Source organism: Hippocampus bargibanti, linkage group LG05 (assembly GCF_051943395.1).
Source record: "Hippocampus bargibanti isolate YZ-2025 linkage group LG05, ASM5194339v1, whole genome shotgun sequence".
Classification (NCBI taxonomy): Eukaryota; Metazoa; Chordata; class Actinopteri; order Syngnathiformes; family Syngnathidae; genus Hippocampus; species Hippocampus bargibanti.
The window spans coordinates 28,971,833-28,995,098 of NC_142738.1; the positions used below are offsets into that span (position 1 = coordinate 28,971,833).

General features: G+C 40.9%; 1 protein-coding gene across 1 annotated transcript; it reads right to left on the bottom strand.

Annotated features, from left to right (window-relative positions):
- Positions 1–7,342: 7,342 nt before the first annotated feature.
- On the bottom strand, positions 7,343–22,981 carry LOC148898420 (uncharacterized). The gene is made up of 3 exons (XM_088997622.1): positions 22,699–22,981; positions 21,264–21,880; positions 7,343–9,765 (listed from the first exon to the last, which is right to left on the bottom strand). The coding sequence occupies exons 2-3, from the start codon at positions 21,792–21,794 to the stop codon at positions 9,178–9,180; spliced, it is 1,119 nt and encodes a 372-aa protein (XP_088853748.1). The 5' UTR covers positions 21,795–21,880; positions 22,699–22,981; the 3' UTR covers positions 7,343–9,177.
- Positions 22,982–23,266: the final 285 nt, after the last annotated feature.

The following is a 23,266-nucleotide window of genomic DNA, read 5'->3' on the forward strand; positions in this document are numbered from 1 at the left end:
CCTCACCTGCACAGTTGTGACAGACAGGCAGGAACCAGGAGGCAGAGTGGCGGCTGAGGGTGTGGCAACGGTTGGGAGGGCAGTTGTTGGGTGCGGAAAGCTGGTCGTGAGAGGGGGCAGGGAAGGTAAGGCCACAGTGAGAGTTGGTGCAGGTGCAGCTACAGGTGAAGTTGACGGTGGGCCGGGGGCGGCTGGCGTCTTGTCAAACCGATTGAAAAAGCGGTTGAGTTCATCTGCCCCGTCCTTGTTTTTTTCGTTCAATGTCACTGGGCTTTTTTGGCCTGAGATGTTTTTCAGGCCCTTCCAGACACCAGCGACATTGCTGGCTTGCAGCTGCTCCTCCATTTTCATCATGTAGACCTTCTTCCCCTCTCTGATCTTCCTCCTCAGTCGGATCTGCACGGCCTTCAGTTCCTCTCTGTTGCCCGACACAAAAGCCCTTTTCTTTTCCTTCAGGAGGACTTTTATGTCAGGATTAATCCATGGTTTGTCGTTGGCAAAACACCGCACAGTCCTGGTGGGTACGGTGTTTTGTTCTCAAATCTTGTGCAAGATTAGATTAGATCACATTACATTACATTGCCCTTTATTAGACTCACAGTGAAGAAATTGTTCTGAATTTATAATTATTTTCTGTGTCAACATAATTGTATACTGACATCAGTGACGTGCAGTCAGGGGAGGCAGGTGAGGCAGTGCCTCACCTGTAATCATGGAAAGCTGTCATGGAAATATCAAATGAAAAATAAATTAAACATTTACGTATATCTATTTAGTGATTTGTACTTTAAAGTTCTTGTCCATTTAACTTCACCGTTTTAGGATTTTTTTCAAAATCGCTGAATTTTCACATTTACCGTTCAAATACTAAGTAGAGAGAGCGGTGAGGTAGCAGCCGGCTGAGCCTCAACATGGATTGCGCAATCACTATGCTTACTGTGCTGGCTTGCTCTGCAGTGAGACCGCATTGCTGTCCTTCTGCATATCGCTATTAAAGCGTTCAAACACGTTTAGTATATGAACTAAATTTCTACAGTTTAGCTGGTGTATATAATGTAGAGTCACTGTACATTATAAACACTGTACTACAGTGTTTATTTTGTTTTATTTTTATCAAAACGCTGTGCGTAGGTGAGGCAAACAGTTCTCCCACCTCATGACAGGGGGCGCTTGTGATTCCAGAGATACTTCCGACTCCACGGCTGCAGAATAATAGAAGGAACAGCAAGCTGCAGTAAACAGTTAGCAAGTAAAGTGCAACCCTGCAGTCATTTTTCCGTGTTGCTTGGCCTCACTTTCAGAATGGAGGATTGCATATCTAAATTGAAACAATTTTCTAAACTGGACTTTCAATCGAAGCAGGAGGTAATAATTAAAGGAAGGCCAACACCGGAGCTAAAAGGTTTGCTTCAGACAACGGGACACAATACTCGCTCTTTTCAGGCGGACTGGTACACACGAAAAGGCTGGCTGTGTGGATGTCCAGCAAGAAACCAACTTTTCTGCTTTTCCTGCCTTCTGTTCTCAACTTGTAACAATGTCTGGACTCAAATGGGATATTGCGACCTGAAAATTTTACAACGGAGCCTCATCAAACATGAGCGAAGACTCAACATCAGCATCCACAATGCTAAGGTAAAGGACAACCGGGAGATTTTAAAAGATCGTATCAATGCCACCTGCTTCCTTGCCAAACAACAGCTGGCATTTCGTGGAAATGATGAAAGTAAAGGCTCTGCTAATCGTGGCAACTATGTTGAACTATTACATGCTTTCGCTGAGAAAGATGACAGGCTAGCGAGTCATTTTCATCCACTGTATTTTCTGGCCTGTGAAACAGAATACAGAACGATTTAATTGAAGCAGTTGGTGATGTCATTAGAAATGACATTAAAAAGGAGATCAGTGCAGCCCCATTTGTTGCTGTAGAAGTAGACGAGATTGTCATTCTCAGCACTGAAAAGACCGAAAACATACAGTCAGAACAGGACTGATCAAGGACGACTTTCTTCACTGGCTGTGATCTCCGTTGAGACAGAGAGACTTTTAAAACTGAAGAAAGATAAGGAAGGCTTCTACAAAGAAGTTATCGATGCGTTTCTTCAGAAGGAGCGGCGTGTCATGATGCTAAAAGAAATGTTAAATAATTTTGTGTTTCGTGGATTTTGGATGGGAGAAAGGTGCGCATTTCTCCCCATCCAAAACAGTTGAGTTGGGCGACCACTAATTGATTTAGACTGATTGAGAAGGTGATTGCAACCACCTGGGAATGGCCAATTGCCGCTGGGACCTGATTGGCCAGAAGCTCAGGTGAAGCACCTTTAAAGCCAGCCTGAGCCAGTCTCTTGGAGGAGGAAGAAGAGGGACAAAGGACAAGCTGGAGAGCGGTGTTACCTGTGGTCTGTTGAAAGCTGATATCAACTTCAAATAAAGAAAACTCACGATACCCTTCCTGCATCTAGCTGAGTGAACTTTTATCCTCTTTCCACCTGCTTGCTGTGTCGCCGCACGACACGGCGCATGGACTTCATTTACAAGTAAAGGTAACAAACTTGTATATATAAAGAATGCTGACATGAAATTTTAAACAAAATACGTTAACTGTTGTCAATCAAATGGTGAATAAACTACTCTGTAGAGTTCATATGTTTGTAAATCTGACTATGATGATGTCAGTGCCTCACCAGCCATGAACCTCACCGCACGTCACTGACTGACATGTATGACACCAATGGTCTACATTTTCGGGAAGGCATTGAACAAAACATATTTTGACCTAAAACAATTTAAAGTCATAAACATACCAGATGATTGTGCCGATGATGTTGATGTATGAGTACATTTTGTCATATCTTTACCGTCCTCATCATCAGTGCCTGACATATCAGTGTCAACACACTTTTTCTGAGGAACAGAGGAAACACAGATAAAACTTCAGCTGGCAGAGAAAAAAATGGGTGCAATTATTTCCTAAAATATGCAGATGTGTTCTTACCATGGGGATCAATGTTGATTTCATCCAAATTCTTGCCCTTAAACTGGGACAAACTTCCCGTTTCCAGAGCGATGAGTACCTTGCTCATTTTTGCAAGCTGCAATATCCCATCCGGCAGCCGATAATATTGACGGTGCACTCTGATATCATGGCCAAGGAAGTCTGCCAGCTCGTCCATTTCATTGTCTTTTAAATTGAGAACTTTGGACATTGTGGCCATGTGCTTTCTCAATTTTGTGGAAGACAATGCTTCCAGATTTTTTCCCCCGCAGTTTAGGGCTATCTAATGAATTACATCAGATCCTCTGAAGTGACTGGGAGCTTGTGGTCTTGCAAAAAAGAATGTTTTCATCCAGTATCCCACATTCATGACGAGTATTGGCAAGTAACATCATGGATGTCTGCACTTCAGGTGTAAGGAGAATGGGAACCTTTCGCTCTCGTTTACCTTGTATTTCAATTCTTTGGAAGTGCCGACACAGTTTCCGCTCAAGGTCAGACAAAACCAGCTCCACATCCGGATGTGTCGATGATGTATCTCTCAAAGTAAACACAGTAAGTGGCATCTTAGAAACTTCCCCTTCTCTTCTCTGGTTGAAAATGATAATTTCGCTAAGTGTAACTTTTGCAAGTTCTTCCCAATGTTTCCTACTTGTGTCTTCTTTGAGTTTTGTTTGGTACACCTGTCTTTGGACCTCAAGATACTCATGCATCTTTTTCACATCTTCGGTAAAAGGCAGAAGTTGTGGAACATTCCATTTTGCCTCACACAGGTTTCTGAGGCACTTTGAGGACACGCATTCACTCCATCTGGTGTCACAGATTTGTTTTAACACCCGTGCATTATTAATGGCATCGTCATCACCTGAGATTAATCTTTCACATTCAATAATATTTGCAATTTTCCTGAGGTTGTGGCCTAACCTGAGTGCTAAGGATGGTATTTCGAATGCATTTAATTGCTCATTAAAGCCAGCCACCTTCCTCACTGCTTCGATCACACGAGGGAAATTCACTGGGATAAACAAATCCACCATGTCTTCAAGTTTTCCATTTTTCTTCCCCTGTAGAAGCAGTCGTCCTCCGTCACGCATCTTCTGTCTGATGTAGTCATGTTTTGAGACATGCCCATGCTTATTGAAGAGGTGTTCCCCAAATTGCAGAATCACCTTTTCGTTACGCACAGCATTTGTGATTGCATCATGACACATAGCAAGCACCATTTTCCAAAACTGTTCATTTATACCATCTGGAACTGGCTGAGCATATTCACACAAGGCCTGAACCCTAGTCTTTCCTGGGTTCAAATTTTGCTCATGCATGTTTAAGTGACACCTCTGCGTGTGCCTGCACATTGCTCTCCTCATAAAGTCACCGTGACAATTCACACAATGCATGTAATATTTGGCTTTCACGTTTTTTTTGGATTGCTGACGAGGTATCAACATTCCTTGACCTTCACGAAGAACGTCATTGTTATGGGCACGATTCCCTTTATTTCTGAGAAGATACAGTTGTATTCTTCTCTCTTTGGAGCCAGTTGGAAATTGAAGCACATTTTCCACTTCAGGGGTATCTTTGTGTTGTGTTATCAAATGGCGTGCAATTTTTCTGTAAGGCTTGGAGCAAAACACACAGATGTAAGATTTGTTGTAGAGCCTGCCACGATCTGTTTTCCTTTTAAAAGTCATGACCTTCATATCAGAACCACTGGATGAAGCTGTTTGCTGGTGTTCTGAGTCAGATGAGTCGGCACAAGTCACGCGTCTTTGTGTCTGTGGCTTAGAGGAATTGGCCAGGTGTAAACTTTTTGATTCATGAGGTTTATCCGTGTACAGGGTAGAAGAAGGTGTCACATGTCTTTTTTTTATGTGAAGTTACATGCACTTTCCGTGGGTTGGTCGAAGGCACTTTCCGTCTCTTTGTCTTCTTGTTCTTCTGCTGCTTTGTTTCTTCTTCCGAGTTGTCACTTGTTTGTTATCCAGGTTTGGGAACATATTCATCATCAGCATTGTCAGAACTCGACAGAGAATCGTCCATGGTTTGTTCAATCATTTTCATGTTAAGCTGAAAGCGGGAGAGACAGAGAGAGATCACTAACCGACAAAATTTGTGCCCCCCACTCTTGTGTTTATATATATATATATATATATATATATATATACACACAGTGACGTGCGGTGACGTTCATGCCTGGTGAGGCACTGACGTCATCACAGTCAGATTTACATACATATGAACTCCACAGAGTATCTTATTCACCATTTGATTGGCAACAGTTAACATGTTTTGTTTAAAATGTTATGTCAGCATTCTTTATATACTGTATACAAACTGCAGCATAGAAAAAAAGAATTAAAAAATGTTATTATCGTGTTACCTTTACTTATAAATGAAGTCCAAGTCTCTCTGTCTGGAGATCACTGCCAGTGAAGAAAGTTGTCCTTGATCAGTCCTGTTCCGACTGTATGTTTTCAGTCTTTTGTGCCATGCTCGCCGATAAATATTACATATTATAATACATATTGTCGTTTTTTTCGTCGTTCATTTCCCGTTGGGGCTGCAGTTGCCGGAAAGCGCAATTTTGATTGGATGACACTGACCTAGAATGGCCGAAAGCGCCATGTTGATTGGATGATAGTGGCCGTCATTCCTTCCGTCATTTTCATTCCTTTCATCACTTTGCTGCTGTGAAATGTAAATTTCTCCACTGTGAGACTAATAAAGGCATATCCAATCCAATCCATGTTGAAACAGGCCCTTTAAATGAGCCCAACTTGTGTACTTCAGCCTGAATGCACCGGAGCATTAGAGGAGAGAAAATGTTCTGATTCTCATTTGCAATGAAACAATACCATCGATGAAACAGTCGAATGTCAGTGACATTTTAACAAGCCCCATGTTAACGTTAGCATCGACATACTTCTGCGAGAAGTAGATTGCAGATAGCAAGTGTGGAAGCTTATGAGCCGTGTGCAGGCTAGCTAGCAGTAACTTTGCCTCTGGACCGGCAAATTGAATTTCATTCCGATAGTTTTCCTGGATTTTTACCAAACACGAGGAACGGAAAACCATCCATGTTAACGGTGAGTACTATCACAAAGTTATTTTAAATAATACATTCTGATATTTTGTTGAAAAGTGGCCGCGCATGCGCGTGTGTGTGTGCACGCGCGCGCACATACAAACGCTCGCGTGCGCGCGCGTGTGGCTCTCGCTGAAAAACATTTCTAAATATTTTACTTTTTTGGCTCTCTTAGTCAAAAAAGGTTCCTGACCCCTGCTGTAGTAGCTGGAACAGTGAGCACGAACTGGAGCAACTTTGTCTCTTCAGGAATAGTTTCAATGAGATCCTTCTTGGCCAAAAAGCTGAGAAGCTGTCCAGATTTACATTCATCCCTCGCCGTTTGTGAGCTATACAGTCCGGTGTTGGTCTTCCTTTAATTATTATCTCCTGCTTCGATTGAAAGTCCAGTTTAGAAAATTCTTTCAATTTAGATATGTAATCCGCCATTCCGAAAATAAGGCCAAGCAACACGAAAAAATGACTTAATGGTTGCACTTTACTTGCTAACGGTTTACTGATGCTTGCTGTCACTAATTCTATTATTCTGCAGCCAAGGAGTCGCAAGAAGAATCTCTAATCACCAGCGCCCCCTGTCATGAGGCAGGAGAACTGTGTGCCTCACCTATGAACAGTTTTGATAAAAATAAAATAAAATAAACACTGTAGTATAGTGTTTATAATGTACAGTCACTGTACATGACAGGGGGCGCTGGTGCAGAATAATAGAATTAGTGACAGCAAGCTACAGTAAACAGTTAGCAAGTTAAGTGCAACCATTAAGTCATTTTTTCGGAGTACGATGACTTGCTCTGATCTTACTTTCGTGACTGCTTGGAGCCTCCAGATGTTGAATAGATTTCCATCAAGCCGGAAATCTATGGTAGCCCCACTGTTCTTCTCGATCCTCACATGGAGCAACAGTGTCACACACAGAAGGAAGATGTTGAACAGGACTGGTGCGAGGACACATCCCTGGCGTACACCAGTCTGCCACATTCGGGTCGCGTACACTCACACAGTTTTTTGGTCTGGAATGCCCCCATGGGGACACTTTAGAAATGTCATGAAACGTCTTGAAAACAAGATTTGAAGTCTCTCAGAGCAATTTGCCCGTGGGGACCTCATTTTGAAGTCTCTCAGAGCAATTTGCCCATGGGGAGCTCATTTTAGGTCCCCACGGGTACATGAGTCCCCACCGGGCTGCGTGCAATAAGTTTGATGTCCCCACCGGGGGGCGCAAAGGAGCACACACACACACACACACACACACACACACACACACACACACACACACACGTCGATCGCCTCCAAGGAGTTTTTTTACAGATACTTTTGCTTTTTTGGAAAACGAAAAAGACACCACAGGCTTGTGTTCAGCCGAAGAAGACACTCAACAAAATTACAGTCGAGAAGAAGATCATTGAGAAACACGAACAAGGTGTGTGTTTGTCTGATTTAGCTGCTTGGCGGATATGCTAAGTCCATTTCAATGTGTATCATTGTGTTCAGCTGATAGAAAAGGACTGGTATGATGTTACCCTTCGATTCTTGAAAGCAGCATGGAAGAATTTGTGTCCCACATGCATCCTTGTGAGGGACATTGAAGGATTTGATCCTCATGACTCTGTTGTTTTGGAGCTTGTTGCTGACCATAATGACGTTCTCAACACACAGGATTTGATTTGCTAAGTAGAATGATGTGCAGGGTTTTATTGAACAGTTCCATCCAGAAAAGACTGTGGCTATGAGAATCATCAACATGATGAATGATAATGTGATGTAAGACCTTACAAGTCAGAAAGCAACAGGTGTCAATTAAGAGCCAGCAACGACCATCACAAATGTAAATAAAGTGACTTTATTATACAGTGGTGTATTTCTTTCATTACAATACAATAGCACATTCATTATACATAGAATAAGGTATGTTGTGTGTAGTTTTAAAGGACAACCAACATCACTTTTTTGTTTCCGAACTGACATCAGAAAACGTTTTATCAGAATCAGAATCATCTTTATTGCCAAGTATGTAGAACACACAAGGAATTTGTTTCCGGTAGAACACGCTGCACTAGTATCATTGTCAAAAAAACTGCTAAGTGGCACTATACAGTTCCATTTTGGCTACTGTTGAAAGAGTTCAAAGAGTTAATGGCTTGGGGGAAGAAGCTGTTTATAGCATCTAAAATACCCAAAACACACAGTATGATATTTTTAGTTAAATGCAAAACACCAATAAAAATGACTTAAAGTGTCCAAAATCTGCAAAAAAAATGAACCCGAAAGTGGTGAGTTTCTGAAGGTCCCACCCCCCTTGTTCGCTGGAGAATCAAAACAATGGCTTCAGATTCAGAGCTTTCTTGTTACTCATCCAGTTATGAATATGATTCAAATAGTTCTGAAGAGGAAATCATACATGTTTGGAATCGATTAAATAATTTATTCCGTGCCATTTTGAGGCAATAGGGGGGGAAATGTAGCACTAACAAATAGGCAGAAAATGGCTGATTAATTGCTTACACGGAGCTTTGTCACGCGCTTCTGCCTCTTTTGGGTGCAACACGAAGTTTTCAGACCTAACAAGTACAGCAAAATGCATTGACGTGATGGAACAACTGCTACAATGTGTCCTTTTTTTCGGTCAGGGGCGTTCATTCAGTGACGTAGGGTGAGGACTCGTCACCAACTCAAAAACAAGAGTTCCGGAATATTCAGCACGAGTCTTAAAATGTAAAATATAGCTATATGCGGTGGAATCTTTGAAAAATACGCTCAGTAGAAGTCATTTGAAGCCATTTTACAAATTATGGACACAACTTGTCCGGAGACATCGGTTGTCCTTTAAAGCTTATTTAGTTGAAAATTAGATTTTATGGAGACCTGGGAATGGATTATTCTCATTTTACTGGTTTCCTATGGGAAAAAATTTGGGATACACATTTTTCGCCTTACACACTCTGTCTGGAACCAATTAAGTTCGTAAGCCAAGGTCTCACTGTATGTGGAAATGACCAACTTAATCATACACGTCAATTTTCTCATGTGTCCCTGTGACTAATCGAAGTAAATGAAAACAATACTCAAGAAATAAAACTACATTCGCAAAGTTGTTTGGTTACCAAAGCCAGTTGTCTAGATGCTGGACACAATAACAAGAATCATCCAGGATGGCAGAGAGTTCCCCATAGCTCTTCTCTCTCCAAGTAGGAAGGAGTCTCTCATTGTTGAGGGCCTGGAGTCTTGGGGTTCCTTCCCGAAGGACATGGTACATGCAGGGCCATCGACTCTGGATCCTTAGCCTGGTACGCCTGTCCAATGTGATGCCGCGAACGATCTTCGTAGCTCTGAGCTCACGCAGAGCAGGCAGCTTGAGACAAGAGAAGACCAGGCCTCTGCTCGGTGACACGTCCAAGAACTCCAAAGAAAATGACTCCAGAGTGTAAGAAATACCCAGGTTTCTTAGCGGCACCAGGATGTGTAAGGTGAGAGATTTTAAGTTGGGAAGGGATGTTGTTAAGGTCTGCAGTGTGGATGGAGTTAATCCTTTGAAGACCCAGAAGTACTTCAGCTCAAGGACTTTGAGCTGCTGGAACTGAGTGAGCAGTGATACAGACAAATCTGACCAGTCAAAGTGTAACCTCATCTTGGTGATACGCGGACAACTCTGGGTGAGTTTGGTCAACAACTCCTGGAAATTGTTCACCTGTCAAAACAAATGAAATTGCTTCAACAAAAAGGAACTGACAAGCTGCGAGTACAACCCGAGGGAGAAAAAAATAGACGGGTGTTCTAACATTCGGGAAAGATACATAAAACGGGTGTCAAACTCATTTTTTGCCGCGAGCCACATTGTAGTTACGGTTTCCTCTAGAGGGCTGTTATGAATTTGGGGAAACCATTAGAATGTTTCATCTCCTCCACATATTACATGCAGAACACACAACAAATTAATGAATAACTAGTTTTCAAATCTGAAGTCAAGAATAATTACTGTTATTGTGGTTGACATATGAACAAATTTTGGTTCGAACTTCAGCAAGCATGATCGCACTTAACAAGATTTGCTTTCATGTCTCCACCCAGCACATAACAAACTGGTTCCCAAAGGCTGCATCGACGGGTGGTGAAACCCGTCAGCGAATTGGTTTCATGTGATGACGAGAGTGACCGAGAAAGGCTCTGGGACGCTACTACATAAATAGCTGTGTTCTGCATTGTTTGGGTGGAGCAGAGGAGGCAGGGAGTGTTTGAGTAAGGTAAACCTGTGAATGTTTTTTTTTCCAACTCGATCTATGTACATGACTTATTTCATTGCAAATGTTCAATGGTAAAATACAGAGAACCATCCATACATTTTGCAGGGCCACTTTTATTCTCACAAGAGTCGGAGAATAGTGGAGCCTATCCCAATTTTCTTTCAACAGAAGGCAAGGGACACCCTGAACTGGTTGCAGGGCACACAAAGATGAATAACCAACCCACACTCACACCATACCTAGGGACAATTTAGACTGTTCTATTAACCTGCCAAGAGTGTTTTTGGAATGTGAGAGGAAACCGGAGTACCCAGAGAAAACTCATGCAGGCAAGGGGAGTCCAGTCCTGTGGAGTTTTCCACAGGGCTGGACTCGAACCCTGCACCTCTGCACTGCAAGGTTGATTCTCTAACCACCGGATACTTTGGCTTACAAACTTAATTGGTTCCCAGACAGGGTGTGTAAGGCAAAAAGTGTGTATTCCAAACATTAATTCCCCATAGATGAGAAGGTTTCTTCAGCCGTCATCTGTACAAAGGTGAAGGTTTCGGACGTTTCGCCTCCTATCCAAGAGGCTTCGTCAGCGAACTAAAGTCTGACTGGTCGTATCGGCCCCATTTATATATCCCTAATGTCCAGACCTGGTGGCGCCGGACACAGCTATGATAGGTCCCTACTCTCAGGTTGGGGGAGGCGCGGGACCCCCCCCTGTGGCCCCACTGATTGTTCCTACATTCCTGACTAACGATTGGCCTATTACACCCACTCCCCCCGGTATCACCTCATCAGCATAACGACCCTCATCAGCATTGCGAAAGTTGCCTAACCTGTTTTGCCTGAGCAGGCTATTGTATGAACGATCCAAATTGAACCTCACACCACCAGACCGGTTTAATGAAGGATTTTGTTGTTTTATAAGAATCGCCTCTTTTACCCCCCTTTCAAACCATCTATGTTCTTTCGCTAAGATTTTAACCTCATTGTCGTCAAATGAGTGGTTAGTAGCTTTTAGGTGCAAATGTACTGCCGATTGGGGTCCACTAGTATTATCCCTGCGATGTTGATAAAGTCTTTTTTTGAGAATTTGTTGAGTCTCCCCAATGTACTGCTCTTTACAATTTTCATTCTTACAATGTATGGAATAAACTACATTACTTTGTTTTTCATTTGGTAGCCTATCTTTTGGATGCACTAATTTTTGCCTTAACGTGTTTATCGGTTTGAAATAAGTAGGAATTTTATGTTGCCAAAGGACTCTTTGTAATTTTTCAGAAACTCCTGCAATGTACGGTAATGCTACTCCTCTCCTTTTAGAATCTTGAGAATTATTGGTTTCGTTCGCTATTCTTTCTTTCTGACATTTGTTGAATGACCACTGAGGGTACCCACAGTTAGTGAGTGCTCTCCTGATATGTTTTGACTCCTTTTCTCTACCTTCAGTGCTAGTTGGTATTAGTTTAGCCCTATGCTGGAGGGTTCTGATAACTCCTAGTTTATGTTGTAAAGGGTGGTTAGAGTCAAAAAGTAAGTATTGGTCAGTGTGCGTAGCCTTCCTAAAGACTTCTGTTTTTAGCGCTCTGTCCTCTTTTATAATTACTTTACAATCCAAGAAGGCTAGTTGGTTCTCTTGAATGTCCTCACGAGTAAATTTAATGTTGAAGTCTACAGAGTTGAGATGATCTGTGAAGGATTGAATTTCTTGTTTCTTAATTATGACAAAAGTATCGTCCACATATCTAAACCAGTGTCTAGGTTTTGTCCCTGGGAAGGATGTGAGGGCCTGTTTCTCCATCTCTTCCATGTAAAGATTAGCCACTATGGGTGAAACTGGTGAGCCCATAGCACAACCATGGATTTGTTTATAAAATTTTTCCCGAAATTGAAATTGAGGTTTAAATTTCTCAGTGACTCCTAAAACTATACCTACAATAGATTATATCACAGCTACTGAATCGGCTATTAAAAATAACAAACTTTCGTATGCAGAGGCAGATGATCTACGCATTAAAATATCAGCTCTTCTCAGTAGTGCCAAACTTCCTCCGTCCAACATAACATTAGAAGAGAGAAAGGCGTTAACTACTCTACAAAAAGACAAAAATATTACTATTTTGCCAGCAGACAAGGGCAGATGCACAGTGCTGCTCAACACATTGGATTATGAAGACAAAATAAATAGGTTAATCAGTGATTCTAACACGTATGAGCAACTAAAAAGGGACCCTTCCAATAGATACAAGAAAGAAATGATTGACTGTCTCCAAAAGCTAGAGAAAGGAAAACATATAGACAAACAGATGTATTTTAGATTATACCCGGGACAGGCCACGCCATGTATCTATGGCCTGCCAAAAATACATAAAGAAGGGTTCCCCCTCCGACCCATTGTTTGTAGCATTGACTCCTCTACATACAATGTAGCCAAATATTTAAAAACTATTTTAGCTCCGTTGGTTGGTAACACAGAATACCACGTAGAGAACACCACAGGGTTTGTAGAGAGGATCAAAGACCTCATATTGGAACCTGAGGAAACTTTGGCATCATACGATGTGACTTCTCTCTTTACATCTGTCCCAACCCCAGCAGCAGTCTCAGTGGTGAGGACGAGGCTGCTGGCGGATGTTTCTCTGCATGAAAGAACCAAACTGAAACCGGATCACATCTGCCAATTATTAGAAATCTGCCTTAATACTACGTATTTTCAATTTCGGGAAAAATTTTATAAACAAATCCATGGTTGTGCTATGGGCTCACCAGTTTCACCCATAGTGGCTAATCTTTACATGGAAGAGATGGAGAAACAGGCCCTCACATCCTTCCCAGGGACAAAACCTAGACACTGGTTTAGATATGTGGACGATACTTTTGTCATAATTAAGAAACAAGAAATTCAATCCTTCACAGATCATCTCAACTCTGTAGACTTCAACATTAAATTTACTCGTGAGGACATTCAAGAGAACCAACTAGCCTTCTTGGATTGTAAAGTAATTATAAAAGAGGACAGAGCGCTAAAAACAGAAGTCTTTAGGAAGGCTACGCACACTGACCAATACTTACTTTTTGACTCTAACCACCCTTTACAACATAAACTAGGAGTTATCAGAACCCTCCAGCATAGGGCTAAACTAATACCAACTAGCACTGAAGGTAGAGAAAAGGAGTCAAAACATATCAGGAGAGCACTCACTAACTGTGGGTACCCTCAGTGGTCATTCAACAAATGTCAGAAAGAAAGAATAGCGAACGAAACCAATAATTCTCAAGATTCTAAAAGGAGAGGAGTAGCAGTACCGTACATTGCAGGAGTTTCTGAAAAATTACAAAGAGTCCTTTGGCAACATAAAATTCCTACTTATTTCAAACCGATAAACACGTTAAGGCAAAAATTAGTGCATCCAAAAGATAGGCTACCAAATGAAAAACAAAGTAATGTAGTTTATTCCATACATTGTAAGAATGAAAATTGTAAAGAGCAGTACATTGGGGAGACTCAACAAATTCTCAAAAAAAGACTTTATCAACATCGCAGGGATAATACTAGTGGACCCCAATCGGCAGTACATTTGCACCTAAAAGCTACTAACCACTCATTTGACGACAATGAGGTTAAAATCTTAGCGAAAGAACATAGATGGTTTGAAAGGGGGGTAAAAGAGGCGATTCTTATAAAACAACAAAATCCTTCATTAAACCGGTCTGGTGGTGTGAGGTTCAATTTGGATCGTTCATACAATAGCCTGCTCAGGCAAAACAGGTTAGGCAACTTTCGCAATGCTGATGAGGGTCGTTATGCTGATGAGGTGATACCGGGGGGAGTGGGTGTAATAGGCCAATCGTTAGTCAGGAATGTAGGAACAATCAGTGGGGCCACAGGGGGGGGTCCCGCGCCTCCCCCAACCTGAGAGTAGGGACCTATCATAGCTGTGTCCGGCGCCACCAGGTCTGGACATTAGGGATATATAAATGGGGCCGATACGACCAGTCAGACTTTAGTTCGCTGACGAAGCCTCTTGGATAGGAGGCGAAACGTCCGAAACCTTCACTTTTGTACAGATGACGGCTGAAGAAACCTTCTCATCGATGGACCACTCCTGTACGACTGAGAGCTTACACAGACGTATTAATTCCCCATAGGAAACCATGAAAATGAGAATAATATGTTCCTAGGTCCCCCATAATTTTCTACTAAATAAGCCTTAAAACTACACACAATATGCGATTGGCTGGCAACCAATTCAGGGTGTCCCCCGCCTCATGCCCGAAGACAGCTGAGATAGGCTCCAGCAACCCCCGCGGCCCTAATGAGGAATAAGCGGTACGGCAAATGAGATGAGACTACACACAATATACCTGATTTTATGTATAATAAATGTGCCTTGGTATCGTAATTAAAGAAATAAACTGTACTGTATAACAAAGTCGTTTTATTTACCTTTGTGATGGTCGTTGATGGCTTGATGGAATGCATAGCTTTTTACTGTCTGAAGGAGCTCTGGGTTGTACATCTTAGAAGTTGTGATATTGCGACAGCAACAGATGCAGGCAGACACACTAGAAACGTCATTTATAGATGGTTGCCTTGCTTGTATATTCTCTTCAAATTGTACAGATGGCTTGTGCGAGTTATTTGTGGAGCCTGATTGATGGGATATTTTAACCTTGCAGTCTACACTCTGACTTTGAACTTACAATAAAGTTCTTTTGTACAGATGACGGCTGAAGAAACCTTCTCATCAATAAAGTTGGAACAATTCCAAATTTCACTGTTTTCTATCCATTTTCTCACCATTTCACTTTTGGTAATTTTTTTCACTTTTGTTTTTTTGTTTCAAGCTCTGTCGTCTCCTTTTCGTGTGTGTGTGTGTGTTTCTGTAACCCCTTCCCCCACACATTGCTACGTGTGTCCTGCTGCATGTGTCCCCTCTCTCCTCTACCACGGATCTTGACCAATCACATGCAACTTTAACCGAAGACTGGGGGCGGGGAATAGAGGAAAAAAAACGGCTGCCATTTTCAGCTTCGTTCACTTCAGAGACCCAGCTCCAAGAACCGGCTCGTTCGTGAACGACACATCACTAATTGTTGCGCTCCGTGTGTTTCCCGAAAAATTGTTTGTATGCCAAAATTATATTCTCGCGAATTTAACGTCCGTAAGCAAAATGTTCATTAGCTAAAGCGTTCAGAATCCGAGGTATCACTGTACCAATATTTCTACTTGTCAATCATGAAATTATCGTGTTTGCTACTATTTTAAGAAAACAAAAGAGAAATCTTTTACAGCCAAACATTTAATAATCAATATTGTTTGGTGTTTCCATGAATTGTAAGACATTGTTACTAACTTCAAATATGCACATCAACATTCAATACTGTTCACATCAATGAATCATAAACATTTCACATCTCTAGTTAACAATTTCACACCTCAAGCATTGATATTTTCCATTGTGCATTTTCTTTCTTTGAGTCAGACAGATTGTGGCACTTGTTGCTAGAAATAGTCATCATTTTTTCTGGTCATAAGGCTTCCAAGAAGACGTGGCTATTTATGCGCTCACAGTCAGCATTACTGTGGTACATGACAAGCACAGATTTCGCTACAAGGCACACCTTCTTTCTCCTGAAATTAGAGGTGAACCAACCAGAAGAAGAGATTTAGCAAGCAGAGCTCACTCATACACCTGCTGCTATGGATGAAATGGAATGAAATGTTTGAAAATAATGAAAAGCTAAATGAATAACTGCATTTGAGAAAATTGAGTAAATGTACAAAGTGTCACCAGGGTAAAATATATAGGCCAGGGGTTGGGAACCTATGGCTCTTGAGCCATATAGGGCTCTTTTGATGATTCCATCTCGCTCGCAGATAAAACTATATATTCTCGCTTTTTGTTTGCTCATTCCTGTTTAGGCTGCAGTAGGCTGAAAGGGCAATTTTGAAAATGGCAAAAGGAAAGAAAGATGACGAGTATCGTACACTTCAGGTTGAATGGACCGAAGGATTCGCCTTTGGTGAGAGAACATGTTCTGCTGTGATTCTAATTTGCAATGAAACAATCTCGTCGATGAAACAGTCGGATGTCAGTGGCACTTTGACACGTCCCATGCTAACGTTAGCATTAATATACTCTGGGAGCGAGAGTAGAAAGCAAGTGTGCAAGTGCTGAGCAGCGTGTAGGCTAGCTAGCAGTAATATGACTTCCGATAGTTTGGCTGGATATTTTTACAAATCACGAGGAACGGAAAACCATTCACATTAATGGTATTATCACAAAATTATTTTAAAGAATACATTCTGACATTTTATTAAAATGTGATTTACATACTGTATATGTACATGTATATTTATGTATGTGTTCTGGAATGAACTGCCACTAAACATTCAGCATTTCACTAATAAATAGATACAAATATCGATGAGAAGGTTTCTTCAGCCGTCATCTGTACTTCTTTGGAGGTGATGGACGTTTCGCATCTTATCCAAGAGGCTTCGTCAGCGAACTAAAACTAAACTAAAAGTTCGCTGACGAAGCCTCTTGGATAAGCAGCGAAATGTCCGACACCTCCAAAGAAGTACAGATGACGGCTGAAGAAACCTTCTCATCAATCGTTCGTGAACGACACATCACTAATTGTTGCGCTCCGTGTGTTTCCCGAAAAATTGTTTGTATGCCAAAATTATATTCTCGCGAATTTAACGTCCGTAAGCAAAATGTTCATTAGCTAAAGCGTTCAGAATCCGAGGTATCACTGTACCAATATTTCTACTTGTCAATCATGAAATTATCGTGTTTGCTACTATTTTAAGAAAACAAAAGAGAAATCTTTTACAGCCAAACATTTAATAATCAATATTGTTTGGTGTTTCCATGAATTGTAAGACATTGTTACTAACTTCAAATATGCACATCAACATTCAATACTGTTCACATCAATGAATCATAAACATTTCACATCTCTAGTTAACAATTTCACACCTCAAGCATTGATATTTTCCATTGTGCATTTTCTTTCTTTGAGTCAGACAGATTGTGGCACTTGTTGCTAGAAATAGTCATCATTTTTTCTGGTCATAAGGCTTCCAAGAAGACGTGGCTATTTATGCGCTCACAGTCAGCATTACTGTGGTACATGACAAGCACAGATTTCGCTACAAGGCACACCTTCTTTCTCCTGAAATTAGAGGTGAACCAACCAGAAGAAGAGATTTAGCAAGCAGAGCTCACTCATACACCTGCTGCTATGGATGAAATGGAATGAAATGTTTGAAAATAATGAAAAGCTAAATGAATAACTGCATTTGAGAAAATTGAGTAAATGTACAAAGTGTCACCAGGGTAAAATATATAGGCCAGGGGTTGGGAACCTATGGCTCTTGAGCCATATAGGGCTCTTTTGATGATTCCATCTCGCTCGCAGATAAAACTATATATTCTCGCTTTTTGTTTGCTCATTCCTGTTTAGGCTGCAGTAGGCTGAAAGGGCAATTTTGAAAATGGCAAAAGGAAAGAAAGATGACGAGTATCGTACACTTCAGGTTGAATGGACCGAAGGATTCGCCTTTGGTGAGAGAACATGTTCTGCTGTGATTCTAATTTGCAATGAAACAATCTCGTCGATGAAACAGTCGGATGTCAGTGGCACTTTGACACGTCCCATGCTAACGTTAGCATTAATATACTCTGGGAGCGAGAGTAGAAAGCAAGTGTGCAAGTGCTGAGCAGCGTGTAGGCTAGCTAGCAGTAATATGACTTCCGATAGTTTGGCTGGATATTTTTACAAATCACGAGGAACGGAAAACCATTCACATTAATGGTATTATCACAAAATTATTTTAAAGAATACATTCTGACATTTTATTAAAATGTGATTTACATACTGTATATGTACATGTATATTTATGTATGTGTTCTGGAATGAACTGCCACTAAACATTCAGCATTTCACTAATAAATAGATACAAATATCGATGAGAAGGTTTCTTCAGCCGTCATCTGTACTTCTTTGGAGGTGATGGACGTTTCGCATCTTATCCAAGAGGCTTCGTCAGCGAACTAAAACTAAACTAAAAGTTCGCTGACGAAGCCTCTTGGATAAGCAGCGAAATGAGGTATCACTGTACCAATATTTCTACTTGTCAATCATGAAATTATCGTGTTTGCTACTATTTTAAGAAAACAAAAGAGAAATCTTTTACAGCCAAACATTTAATAATCAATATTGTTTGGTGTTTCCATGAATTGTAAGACATTGTTACTAACTTCAAATATGCACATCAACATTCAATACTGCTCACATCAATGAATCATAAACATTTCACATCTCTAGTTAACAATTTCACACCTCAAGCATTGATATTTTCCATTGTGCATTTTCTTTCTTTGAGTCAGACAGATTGTGGCACTTGTTGCTAGAAATAGTCATCATCATTTTTTCTGGTCATAAGGCTTCCAAGAAGACGTGGCTATTTATGCGCTCACAGTCAGCATTACTGTGGTACATGACAAGCACAGATTTCGCTACAAGGCACACCTTCTTCCTCCTGAAATTAGAGGTGAACCAACCAGAAGAAGAGATTTAGCAAGCAGAGCTCACTCATACACCTGCTGCTATGGATGAAATGGAATGAAATGTTTGAAAATAATGAAAAGCTAAATGAATAACTGCATTTGAGAAAATTGAGTAAATGTACAAAGTGTGATATTAAAGAAATGGTCATCATGAATATACCATATGCAATAAATTCAACTGTTGATCTTACTTTTAATTTTTCCATGTACGACAGGGGCCTCTTCCACAAAGCAACCTTAACTCTATTACATTAACATTACACTAAGGAACCTTCGTGAATGAGTTAAGGTTAGTGTTTTGTGTGTTTCCTTTGTAACAGACATATTGCAATCGATGGTTCAATTGCAGAACATATATGTTACATACAGCTCTACCAGAATTGCTTTGAGGGCGTGTTTATTGTTCTTCTCCAGGTAGCAGAAGAGCAGGTCATCCATCTTTACAGGCAATTTCTTAGCTCCTTCCTGTACAGCCAAGTGTGTGAAGTGACAGGAACACCTGCAAACACGGATATGACAAATAATTTATGATCTATATCACAGGTGTCAAAGTCAAGGCCAAATCTGGCCTGCCATATCATTTTATTGGGCCCGCGAAGGCAAAACAAACTTGCAAAACAAACCATGACGCTTGCTAAAGTCGGAACCAAAATGTGAAATTGTCCAAAGTAAACAACAATAACAGTCATTATTTTTTACTTAAAATTTGAAAACTATTCATTAATTTGTTGTGTGCTCTATATGTAATATGTGGAGGGATTGAAACATTCTAATGGCTTCCCCAAATTCATAACGGCCCCCGAGAGGAAACCGGAACAACAATATGGCCTGTGGAAAAAAAATGACTTTGACACCCTTGATCTATATCATGGCACACAAATCATCAGCACAGAGGAAAATTGGTAGTTTAATAACCTCATTGATTAGCAGTGAGACTGTGCGTAATTATTCATTCGCTTACAAAAAAAACAAAACAAAACTTGAAAGAAAGCTCACCTGCAATGTAGTTAGATGGCGATATTTCGTTGATACGCGATGCAACCCCTTTCTTGGATCCAAGCATTACATAAGCATTGTCTGCTGCAAAACACACTCAATTCTTCCAAGTATTTCCTTGGAATCAATTTTATCCTGAAGAATCTTGAAGATATTTTCTCTTGTTGAAGAAGTATTGCACTCCCACAAAGAAAGAAGCACCGACAGTACTTTTCCAAGTTGGGCATTAAAATACATCCTCATAATCGGTACTAACGTCAGTGGACATACTGAAAGCTTCAGTTTTTATTTATTCGAACAATGCTTCTCGACGATTATTTTCCAAGACAATGGATTGTATTGCTGGTTTTTGTCCGTCCAGACAAATTTCTTTGCGATTTTGGAATCGGGAAACATTTTTCTGAACAACTGTCCCATTTCAATTCGTACTGCGTGTTCAATGATGGCTTTCGTGAACAATACCTTGGCATTTATGACTTCCAGTGAATCTGTCAAGGCCACAAAAAAAATCTGACCAACACACACTGCAATTTGCGTAATTTTCACATTTTCTTGACCGGAGTATAAATTCGGGAAAATCTTGGGGGTATTCCTGACAAAATTACTGTAGTTTTTACTTTTCACACTTTTTCTTGATTTTTCTCCGGCAGATGCCATTACACGACAATGATAAAAACAATATTAACTCCTGAGTACCATGCGCGATTTATCTAAGGGAAGTTAACAGCTGGCACTGTGCCGATCGCTAGTGTTTTGAATGAACGTTGCACGCTTACTATTTTGACGATTTTTGATTTAATGTTTTTTTTGGGAAATCGTAATTGATGAAACCGAAACCCGGAATGGGATAATTACAACTATAGTTTTTACAGCAAAACCGGAGTAGTTGGCAGGTATGCAAAAACCCTGGCACAGGAGTGGACACATTTTTGTCTGGCAGTGAATGAGATTTGGCCAATATACCTGATGTTGTTTTCAAATGCTAATTATTGATGTTACAGATTTAAATTGTAGTTTTGGAGCCAACAAATGACTTATTAGTGAACTACAGCCATAAACATTGGCACACTTACAGTTCTGACAGGTTCGTTCACATTTGAAATGGCAATACCAATACAATAATTCTAGTTTAAAATTTAACAATCTTTAAATCGCATTGCTCCCTGTATATTAGAATAGGCATAGAACCTTTTTTTGAAGAGATATACACCCCTAATTTCGCATCGCAGAATCTCTGAAACAAAATGTGTGAACTGGTCATTTAAAGTTTCCAAAAATGTTTTGTCATTTCCTCTTTCGGCCACATGGCCATGAAATATCAAGATTTGAAATGACCCGTGACCGTCTGTGAGTGGGTGACTAAATATTGTTACCTGGTCCATCTTAGTAACGCTCTCCTGGTGGGAACTGGAGCTGGAATGCACCCTTAAATCCAAAGGTTCAAGATGCGTAAATGTCCAATTGAGGTCGAGGTGACTCAGATCCCTGCAGTGGACATTATCCAACAGGTGGCTGAGCAGGTCACCCCACTTATTGCAGCGATCCCCCAAATCAAAGCTGGCCTTCAGTGTGAGGAGGCTGGCTCGACGTGATATGAGATGGTGCGTGTAGAGGTTAACCCAGGATTTCCACCTCTCAAACTCACGATTTGACACGAGCAGCCCCTCTTGCCCCAGGTGGAAGACACCGCGTCGGGAAAAGTCAGCAACCCGCCACAGCTTCCAGGAACGCACAAGGCAACTCCAGCTCAAGCAAACCAGAGCACAGCTACATTTATCCACCTCATTCAGGAAAGACAACACATGGAGCTGGCACTCCACAGGCAAGAAGTTGAAAGGGAAGTAGTCGTCCTTTCCTTTGCGACGGTTGCTTACAGGAACCAACGGTCTTTTCCTCGGAGGCATGTTGATTGGACAGAATGGTGACCAATGGTGGGTCTCAGAATCTCCACTGAGATGTCTTGTCGTCTGGCTTTGCCATAAATCTGTCTCTTTGGTTTAAAGTAAGAAATGACAAAGTAAAGTCAGGAATAATGACATTTTGTTTGGCTGCAGGAAAACCAGAACAAAAATGAATCACTCTTTGTTTGAAAGGCCGGTCTACATTGTAACAAAGGGTGTTTTAGCACACGAATAATTCAGTTGATGGAATGTTGGTCGACAAATATTTGAAGTCAAATCAATTTTGAATGGACATGACCACAGACACAATGACAACTGAAAGGTTTTGCAGTTGTGCTATCCTTCAGGATGGTGGAATTCTGTGCAATTCTGAAGGGGAGCTAATGTGATTTTTCTTCCTGAGATTCACCGCATGGAATTGAAGCAGATTTCAATGGAATGAGTGTATTGAACCAATCTCTGTATTCATCAATGGACATTAAAGCTTCATATTTGAGCTTCAAACGTCCATGCACATGCAGGAATCGTCATTACGATTGTTATTATTGTGTTATGTTAACGTGTTCTTTTGTAATACTCTTCTATGTTACTTCGTCTATGTATGAATGTTATATAAAGCGCTTTGTAACAGCTGCAGCAACAATACAAATAAAGATGTGTTGTATTGTATATATACTAACTACTACTTAAACCACTCAAAGGCACGTAATGTTGCAAGTGGCGGTTCTTCAGATTCAGACACCTTCATACCACCTTACTGTGGTACACACGCAGACTGGTTTCCACATGAAAACGCTTGCCAATTTTACCAAGCAGTCAAGGTGTGTTCAATTGATAACTTTACTGCTGTTAATTTAAGTCGAATTTTAGATTCTGTAACAGTTCATATTGTTGACGTGTAATTTACCTCCGTGTCGAACAGGCTCGGCACCCTCGATCCCCCAATTTGTGAAGCTAACCTGTTAATGGCTAGAGCAAAACGGAAACAAAGGAGTTTCCGATCCAAACTAAATAGTTTGGATTCATAGTCTGTATTAAAAGCGGAATAGAGACGCTTCAAACGTTGTTCGTAGTACAGATGATGTAAAACAGTAAAAAGCGATACTTTGCGAATTCGGCTTGCGGCAACCTGTGTCAGACAGCTGACTTGTGTTTTTGTGTGCGGCCGACGGAGCTTCCCGTGACGTAATCAAAACCCGCCGAGTTGAAAAGTGAACGCCGACAGAGGGCGCGCGATGTGACTGGAACCTCGATGAGCGGAAGTATCGCGATACAGTTTATAATTTTCAAAATAAATGCTTGAGTCAAAATATCCCGTTTGCTCGTCTCTTTAACAGTGAAATACAGTGATACATTGGCTTACGAACTTAATTGGTTCCCAGACAGAGTGTGTAAGGCGAAACGTGTATATCCCAAAAAGTAATTTCCCATAGCAAACCATTCAATTGAGAATAATCCGTTCCCAGCTCCACATA